This window comes from Pyrus communis, chromosome 1 (assembly GCF_963583255.1).
Source record: "Pyrus communis chromosome 1, drPyrComm1.1, whole genome shotgun sequence".
Classification (NCBI taxonomy): Eukaryota; Viridiplantae; Streptophyta; class Magnoliopsida; order Rosales; family Rosaceae; genus Pyrus; species Pyrus communis.
In genome coordinates, this window is record NC_084803.1 from 19215664 (window position 1) to 19225514 (window position 9851).

The 9851-nt window shown below is 36.5% G+C and overlaps 1 protein-coding gene and 2 non-coding genes across 3 annotated transcripts; 2 read left to right on the forward strand and 1 right to left on the reverse strand.

The window, feature by feature from the left end:
- LOC137720570 (small nucleolar RNA R71) lies at positions 1 to 105 on the forward strand. Its single transcript, XR_011066539.1, has one exon. It is a non-coding gene; the product is annotated as a small nucleolar RNA R71 (small nucleolar RNA).
- Positions 106 to 5610: 5505 nt separating this feature from the next.
- LOC137719750 (uncharacterized) lies at positions 5611 to 7482 on the reverse strand. Its single transcript, XM_068458797.1, has one exon. The coding sequence runs from the start codon at positions 7480 to 7482 to the stop codon at positions 5611 to 5613; it is 1872 nt and encodes a 623-aa protein (XP_068314898.1).
- Positions 7483 to 7746: 264 nt separating this feature from the next.
- On the forward strand, positions 7747 to 7851 carry LOC137720577 (small nucleolar RNA R71). Its single transcript, XR_011066540.1, has one exon. It is a non-coding gene; the product is annotated as a small nucleolar RNA R71 (small nucleolar RNA).
- Positions 7852 to 9851: the final 2000 nt, after the last annotated feature.

Genomic DNA, 9851 nt, shown 5'->3' on the forward strand with positions numbered 1-9851 from the left:
ACCAGAATGTGGACATTTTCTAATCAACTCTTTGAACCGTTCCCACGCTTCATGAAACTCTTCATTTGGTTTTTGTGCAAAAGATAAAATCTGAGTTCTCATGTCAAGAGTCTTTGAAGCTGGATAATACTTGCTTAAGAATTTTTCACTGAGTTGGTTCCAAGTGCTAATGCTTCCAGATGGAAGTGTGAGGAGCCATCTCCTTGCTTGATCTTTCAGAGTGTATGGAAATAAACGGAGCTTAATAGATTCAGCTGAAAATCCTCTCACCAAAATATTCTTGCATCCCATTAAAAATTCTGCAATGTGCATGTTAGGATCGTCGGTTGATAACCCATGAAATGTAGGTAGAATATTCAACATGTGTTGCTTTATTTCGAATGCAGACCCTTCCTCCACTTCCGGATAAGTAATGCAACTTGGTATGTTAGTGGCATGAGCTGTTAATGAATCCCCTAAAGGTTGACCACCCTCTGGAATAACAAATGCCATTGTGTTTTCACTGTGCAGATCCTCAAAAAACAAAGATTGTAGAAAAGTCCCCTGCAGGGAAGGAACCCACTGCAGATTTTGTTTCCTGCGGCTCCTCCTTAAAGATTGCTCAGGTTCTGGATCAAATGGAATCAATTTTTGTGCTGCTGATCTAGTTCTGACCATGCACAGATTGTTGTAATCTGCAGTACTGCTGTAATCTGTAAAAATAAAATGAAAAAGAAATGTAATATATATTTTTTTTAATGTGTATAGACAGCAATAACTAACTGTAATTTTGATTAGAACGAATTATTTTAAATAATCCCAGGCAGCGGCACCAGTTTCTTGATAGAGATTTTACCACACACGTAAATGGGTTAAAAACTCCTATATTACTTGCAAGAATGACAAGGTTGTTGTAGTATAAGCGGTTTTTGCAAGGTCGTTCTCCACAGGGATTATTAAATAATTCGAAACAAACTAAATTTCAATTAATTACTGTAAAGCAGAAAGTTGAGATGATTGGTTTTATAACCTACCTAAATTAAAACGAATTTAATTAATAAAAATAAACTAATATGCAATATTAAAGATGAAAGGAAAATAAAACTGTTTTGGAAAAATCAAATTAAGAAACACACTAGGGTTTCACCATCACCTAGCAATCCTATGTATTTTTATCAATTACTTATGATCTATACATGCCACTTTGAAGGTTAGGTTTTCCTAATTTATATTCTACTTGGAACCTCCAACATAGAACGTATATCTAACATGCAACCCGTCCGGACGTTCGGATCAAATCTGAACATGAGAGACTCATTATGCTTTATGAAAACCCTTTGAAAAACCATGCAACCCTTAAGGCGTGGTGTTCATCTTAAGTGAAATTACAATTATTAATCACAAGAAGCCAGCATCAATTTCAGGAAACCTTCCGACCAAAATTGCATCAAATTACTTTTCTAAAGATCCTAATGGTGATCAGACATTAAGACAATTAGATAGTTTTAATCATGGTGATCAATAATTCAAAGTATGCATGCAATCAATCATAAGCAATTAAATAAAAGTCACATATTTATGCTAAGGCTTACGGCTTCACCCTAGCAAAAGGAATTAGTTACGCATATTCATAATTGAAATCATAGAACATATTATTAAGAATAAAAGGAATGAAAACACCTTAAAGTAGAAAATCTCCAAGAACCCTAACCAAGTTCTCTGTATCCCCCAAAGTTGCATAAAAGAAAAGCCTCCAAAATAAGAACGGCCAAGCCCTTTTAATATCTCCCTAAAGCTAACACACAAACCCTAACCCTCAAGTATTTTATTCCCACTAAGAAACTAAATAATAATAAAATAAAATAGAAAATAAATTCCTAATTAACCTAGGAAAAACTGCACAGAAATTGTTCAGCCACGTTTTAGCCTCAAATCTCCTCGAAATCCGGCCCAAGATAGCTTGTGTTAAAGATAAGAACATTCTGAATACATCTCCAGAAGGCCACAAACCCATCCGAGGTCATCTTGGGCTCCAAAAATGCAATTCAAGCCCGAAACGTCACTATTCCAGCACTGCACATTGCTCCTTTATTTTATTACCAGAAAATATTCGCTTGGTAGAAAAATCTGATATTTTGACACGATTAAGCTAAGTGACTCACGAACGTCCTCCAATTGGAATTACTCCAAAATTCGTCTATTTGACCATGTTTTGCTCCAGAGGAAGTCGAAAATCCTATATTGGAAATATAATTCAAAGTATCAAAATTCTTCCAAATTATTAACCAAAATATACTAGGAATAGGGTAAAATATATAATATAAAATATACTCATCAAAATACCCCCAAACTTAGCTTTTTGCTTGTCCTCAAGCAAAACAAAACTAGAAAACAACAATAAACACTAACAAACTAGAACTTAACTAAAACTAACTGACAAAAATTTTCACCTTCAAAGTTGCAATCCATAGAAAATGTTAAAAATTAGAACATCTTTTCAAAAGTTCCAACCAATCCCACCACAGAGTCTAAGCCATTTACAATCAATTAGAAAAGAATTCACGAACTTCCTTTGGTGTAAAGTGAATCAACATAGCTAAGGAGACTCGACTAAAACCCTTACCTCTTGTCCTTCTTTATTTCACACATACTAACTTTAAATATAACTATTTTTCTTTTTCTTCTTGATCTTTTTTTTTTTTTTTTTTTTTTTTCAGTAACAGTAGTGGTTGTGCAATGTCGGTTCACTTAAGCTTTCGATCCAACCTATGTAGCGAGCTTTAGGTCAATGACTCCCAAACCACTAGGGCTTTAGGGCACTAGGTGTAGAACACCCCTAAGGACTTATTAACCCGAGTTGAAAAGGCTACGAAACCAACTAACCACCCTGCCCCATGCCAAAACTCTACTGTTTGACGCGAGAATCACTGCTGATTAGGCAGGACTGGCCCGGTTACTAGGCAAAGTCTCGGGTGAGACAATTATTACTTTATAACACAAACTAACTTTACTTTATGTAGAACAAAAATTAAAAGTGAAACTTAGACTAAAAGTAAGTGTTTCAATCTCACTCCCCACAAGCCATGTTGATGTGACTGTGTAAGTTGTCAAAGTATAATTCATGAATTAGTGTCTAAGCAACGATAAGTAGAAAAGACTCTAATGTGGGATTAATCTTCAGCATGTCCATTTGTTATAACGTTTAAAATAATCTATGGATATTAACTTACAAAGAATGAAAATTTTAACTTGACACAAAAATTAAAAACCTAAAATGTTATTTCCCACCCCCAAACTTATTTCACACTTTGTCCTCAAGGTGTGGAAAATAAATAGAAGGGACAAGAACATAAACAAAACTACTAAATCCTAGAAAATGTAAAACAAATATAAAAAATATAGAAAATACCCTAAGCAAACAAAATAGGAAAGAGAAACAAGAAAATAAAATAAAATAAAACATAAAACAAGAAAGAAAAGAAAAGGAAAAAGAAACTAACACACCAGAGACTTGAAGAGGGAAACTGTGAATTTGCCAAGGTGTGCTGACCAAAAATGTGGAGAACAAAAACACTACTGGACACTTCAGGGATTCGAAAGCAGGACCTGGTAGTTGGGAACTTGTGAAGGCGCGCTGACCAACACGTACAAGTCCACACTTGTGTAAAAACCTAGCAACAGCTACAATATAAGCTGGTGTAGCAGCTGCATCTGTCATTTGAAAAACAAAAAACTAGCTATTCTTGAACACGCATTGGATTCCCTTTCACTAGCCTCGAGCCCAGAGCCAAACGACTCTCTTCTGTCCATTCCCATCCCCTGTGCAGAAGGATAATAATATTATTTGTTGTAAACCCCGAAGCCCCTTGTTCTCTCTAGAAAAATGAGAGACATCTCTCACTACTCTCATTTCAAACCTATTCCTCTTAGCCCTCTCCCTCTCTCTAAAAAAGAAATCTGGAAAGGGTTTCTTTTCTCCATTTCCTCTCAAGTCCAGCGCCCATTTGTACAAACCTCGTATATGCAGCAGTTTCTTCACTCGTTCTGCAACCAAAAACCAAGGAGCATACACACTTCCGTGTCTCTCTAACCCATCCATGGTGGAGTAAGCATGAAAACTGAGATGCATGAAAGTAAATCCCTCCTCCCTGTGTGTCTGTAGTTTTTTTTTTCCTTTTCAGATTTATGTGGTAAACTAACATATGCATGTGTTTTCATCTGTGTGAAGACCCCTAATTGTTGCAAATCCGAGACAAACAACACAAGAAATACACCCTGAGTCGCCAGCTTTTCTCAACCAAACAGTGTGTCGCTCAAATTCAAACCATCACGGATTCGAGTTCCATTCATACAGATCGAAACCATTTCGCACATGCAACGGTATCATCTTCCACTTGGTTCAATATTCATATCTCTAGGCTGGCGAAAATGCTCTGAGAGCTATGGTTTTGTGATGAATCTCTGAAGAAGCTGACTCTGATGTTTTTCTATATTAGATACCCGAGATTCACAAAGAGACTGAAAAGACCCACTCGAATAGTCCCCAAACTCACGGATCTACAACTTTTGAGGTAAAAATCGTAATCCTTTTGATTGATCGAGTGTGATCTGGTATTTTAACAATAAAACCACTACTGTGACTGAAAAAATAATACTCAAATCCAGGGTAAAGCCGAGAGAAAACAACCCTTCAGCTGCCGATCCAGTGGCCCCAGAAGTAAAAAATAAACAGCAAAGGCTTCGGCCGCGGAAAATGAGACGGTAAAGATCTCGTTCATCTGCTTTCACTCAGCTCAACATTTACGAATTCAACTTCATTTCATTTATGATGCCATATTTACCGTGTATACACTCCCAAAATGACTTTGTAAGAACTGAAAACATACATGCGCTGTGTGTAGGGATATGCAGATCCATGATAGAGCCGAGGGAAAAAGGAAGTAAACACACAAGCTCGCTGGTCAAAACAGGAAAGGCCCTCAGGACCCAGATCTGTGCATCTGGGAGGTAAAATTCGAATCCCTGCAAGTTTAGTTGCTGTAGATCTGGTAATAATAGCTGTACTCAGTTCTGTGGTGTATGGATATGTGATTCAATTGTGATTCTCTCATCCATGCATCGCAAAACTGAGCTGCAGAAAAGTAACTGCTCAAAAATATGTTTCTGCGCAGGATCTGCAACAATCACCCCCAAACTTGCCTCTGTGAATGACTTCATGTTGATTGCTTTAAATTTCCAGCATAGTGTAGATGTGGTGATGTTAATGTAGATTTGATACTGGGTGCATGATTCAGTATAGGATGCTCTTTATTTTCCATGCGTTGCAACCTGCAATTAACCAATATGCGTTAAAAAAAATGAAACTAACTGGGTAAATAAATAAAGCATTTTTTTTGGAATTTTTTTTTTTTTAAAAAAATTTCTGTTTTCTGAATTTTTTTTTATATTTTTTATATTTTAAAATGAAACTTAGGTATGTAAATGCATCTAGAAATTTCACTAATAAAATAAAATAAAAAAAAAAAACTCAAAACAAAAAGTAAAATAAGGAATGAGTTTAGAGAAATTGGGTTGCCTCCCAATAAGCGCTTTATTTTAAGTCTGTAGCTAGACGTCGCAGAAGCCTGGTGGTCAGATCACTGGTTCCTTTAGAGTCAGTGACTCACTTGTACCAAATTTCCCAATGCATGGTTTAAGTAAATACTTCTTGACCTTGAGCACACAACCCTTGCCCTCTTTTTCAATGTCCACGTTACCGTTATGAAAAACCTGCTTCACCATATAAGGGCCCTTCCACCGAGACTCTTGTCTCCCTGGAATTGACTTGAAATTTGAACTTAACAACCATACTTTGTTTTCAGGCTGTATTTTTTGATAACTTGGACTACCATGCAACTTTTTATTCTTGCTCTTGACATTTTGGTGTTTTTGGTCCATCTGGTTGCTCGGATCTGTTTTTGATTTTTGCACTTCAAGCAATTGAACTTTGTGTTGCTGTGCTTTACTATCACACTCACGAATCACATTTTGAGTCTTTATGGGCAGATTGTCAATTGATGATCTGGTCACAAATTTGGCACGAGGCAAACCATCTAATGCATCAACACGCATGCATTCTTGTTTATCACATGGATGTGTGGTAGCTTCAAACAACCTAAAAACAACCGTTTGATCTTCAACCCGGAATGTTAGAGTTCCGGCTTCAACATCAATAAGAGTCCGGGCTATAGCCAGGAATGGGCGGCCCAAAATGATGGGTGTTGTCAAATCCTCATCCATGTCCAACACCATAAAATCAGCTGGTAAATATAGATTGTCAACCTTAACAATAACATCTTCAATGACTCCTCTAGGGTAGGTAATTGAACGATCAGCCAATTGAATAATGCTGGAGGTTGGCTTCAGCTCTCCTTCACCTAAACGTTTAAAAACAGAATAAGGCATTAAGTTTACACTAGCACCTAAGTCAATTAAAGCACTACTAAAATCACAATTTCCAATGGTGCAAGAGATAGTAAAACTCCCTGGGTCTTTCTTCTTTGGAGGCAATTTATGTAATAAGACCGCACTGCACTGTTCTGTTAGAATCACTTTTTCGGAATCCAGAAGCTTCTTTTTCTTTGTGCAAACGTCTTTAAAAAACTTGGCATAAGATGGAATGTTCTTAATTGCATCAATTAATGGTAGATTAATCTGAACTTTAACCAAAGTCTTCATAAAATCTGTCAACTGTTGATCTTTAGCTTTAGGCCTCAACCTTTCAGGATAAGGCATTAGAGGCACATAAACACGTTCTGCAGTTTTTGTGGTAGCTTCTGCAATATTTTCGGAAATGTCTTGTGGCTGCCCTGAATTTGCAGAATCTGTAGAATCTACAAAAATATTAGATTTTTCAACATTTCCCGAATCTATTTGTGGTTGTGGTGCTGCCTGTGAATTTCCAGCACAATTTTCATGTCTGTTGTCATAACTTTTGCCAGACCATAAAGTCCGTATAGCATTGCATTCTTCTCGTCCTCTTGGATTAGGTACTGTTTGACTAGGAAATGTACCGGGTGCTCTTTCTGAAACTTGCAAAACAATCTGCCCAATTTGTTGTTCCATATTTTTCATTGTTGCATGCATGTTTTGGATTTCTTGATTGGTCTGTTCAAATCTTGCATTTGTAGTAATTGCTAATTTTTCAATTGCAATCTCCCAAGTAGCCTTCGGTGCAGCAGGTTGCTGTACCTGTTGTTGAAATTGTGGCTTTGCATGTTCATCTCTATCCCACTTCAAATTTGGATGATCTCTCCAACCAGGGTTGTAGAAATTTGAATAGGGGTCATTTCGGGGACGTTGAAAATTATTAAATGCATTAACTTGTTCCGCTGCAAACTCCGGATAAGCAGCTTTATGTGGACAGTTAGAAAAATCATGAGTTGTCATGCTGCAAATGGTGCAGGCAGCTTGTAATGACTGCTGTACAGCAACATGTGAATTAGAAATTCTTTGTAACAACATGTCAAATTTTGCATCAAGCCTTTTTTCCATTTTCTCAATTTGTGCGGTAAGATATGAGGAGCTGTTAGACATCTCAAAAACAGACCTAGATTGTGGCTGCTCAATTGCCCATTGTTGTGTATCTGTTGCCATTTTTTCAAATAATAAACAAGCCTCTTGTGCATTTTTATCTTTGTATGAACCTCCGCATGAAGCATTGACAAGAGTTTTTGTAGTCATATTTAGTCCTCGGAAAAATATATGCATTTGATCAGTACTGTTAATACCAGAATGTGGACATTTTCTAATCAACTCTTTGAACCGTTCCCACGCTTCATGAAACTCTTCATTTGGTTTTTGTGCAAAAGATAAAATCTGAGTTCTCATGTCAAGAGTCTTTGAAGCTGGATAATACTTGCTTAAGAATTTTTCACTGAGTTGGTTCCAAGTGCTAATGCTTCCAGATGGAAGTGTGAGGAGCCATCTTCTTGCTTGATCTTTCAGAGTGTATGGAAATAAACGGAGCTTAATAGATTCGGCTGAAAATCCTCTCACCAAAATATTCTTGCATCCCATTAAAAATTCTGCAATGTGCATGTTAGGATCGTCGGTTGATAACCCATGAAATGTAGGTAGAATATTCAACATGTGTTGCTTTATTTCGAATGCAGACCCTTCCTCCACTTCCGGATAAGTAATGCAACTTGGTATGTTAGTGGCATGAGCTGTTAATGAATCCCCTAAAGGTTGACCACCCTCTGGAATAACAAATGCCATTGTGTTTTCACTGTGCAGATCCTCAGAAAACAAAGATTGTAGAAAAGTCCCCTGCAGGGAAGGAACCCACTGCAGATTTTGTTTCCTGCGGCTCCTCCTTAAAGATTGCTTAGGTTCTGGATCAAATGGAATCAATTTTTGTGCTGCTGATCTAGTTCTGACCATGCACAGATTGTTGTAATCTGCAGTACTGCTGTAATCTGTAAAAATAAAATGAAAAAGAAATGTAATTTTTTTTTTAATGTGTATAGACAGCAATAACTAACTGTAATTTTGATTAGAACGAATTATTTTAAATAATCCCCGGCAGCGGCGCCAGTTTCTTGATAGAGATTTTACCACACACGTAAATGGGTTAAAAACTCCTATATTACTTGCAAGAATGACAAGGTTGTTGTAGTATAAGCGGTTTTTGCAAGGTCGTTCTCCATAGGGATTATTAAATAATTCGAAACAAACTAAATTTCAATTAATTACTGTAAAGCAGAAGTTGAGATGATTGGTTTTATAACCTACCTAGATTAAAACGAATTTAATTAATAAAAATAAACTAATATGCAATATTAAAGATGAAAGGAAAATAAAACTGTTTTGGAAAAATCAAATTAAGAAACACACTAGGGTTTCACCATTACCTAGCAATCCTATGTATTTTTATCAATTACTTATGATCTATACATGCCACTTTGAAGGTTAGGTTTTCCTAATTTATATTCTACTTGGAACCTCCAACATAGAACGTATATCTAGCATGCAACCCGTCCGGACGTTCGGATCAAATCTGAACATGAGAGACTCATTATGCTTTATGAAAACCCTTTGAAAAACCATGCAACCCTTAAGGCGTGGTGTTCATCTTAAGTGAAATTACAATTATTAATCACAAGAAGCCAGCATCAATTTCAGGGAACCTTCCGACCAAAATTGCATCAAATTACTTTTCTAGAGATCCTAATGGTGATCAGGCATTAAGACAATTAGATAGTTTTAATCATGATGATCAATAATTCAAAGTATGCATGCAATCAATCATAAGCAATTAAATAAAAGTCACATATTTATGCTAAGGCTTACGGCTTCACCCTAGCAAAAGGAATTAGTTACGCATATTCATAATTGAAATCATAGAACATATTATTAAGAATAAAAGGAATGAAAACACCTTAAAGTAGAAAATCTCCAAGAACCCTAACCAAGTTCTCTGTATCCCCCAAAGTTGCATTAAAGAAAAGCCTCCAAAATAAGAACGGCCAAGCCCTTTTAATATCTCCCTAAAGCTAACACACAAACCCTAACCCTCAAGTATTTTATTCCCACTAAGAAACTAAATAATAATAAAATAAAATAGAAAATAAATTCCTAATTAACCTAAGAAAAACTGCACAGAAATTGTTCAACCACGTTTTAGCCTCAAATCTCCTCCAAATCCGGCCCAAGATAGCTTGTTTTAAAGATAAGAACATTCTGAACATATCTCCAGAAGGCCACAAACCCATCCGAGGTCATCTTGGGCTCCAAAAATGCAATTCAGGCCCGAAACGTCACTATTCCAGCACTGCACATTGCTCCTTTATTTTATTACCAGAAAATATTCGCTTGGTAGAAAAATCTGA

What these genes read in the sequence shown, in the direction of transcription:
- LOC137719750 (XM_068458797.1), bottom strand. Translation starts at nt 7,482, where the DNA reads ATGTTGTTACAAAGAATTTCTAATTCACATGTTGCTGTACAGCAGTCA.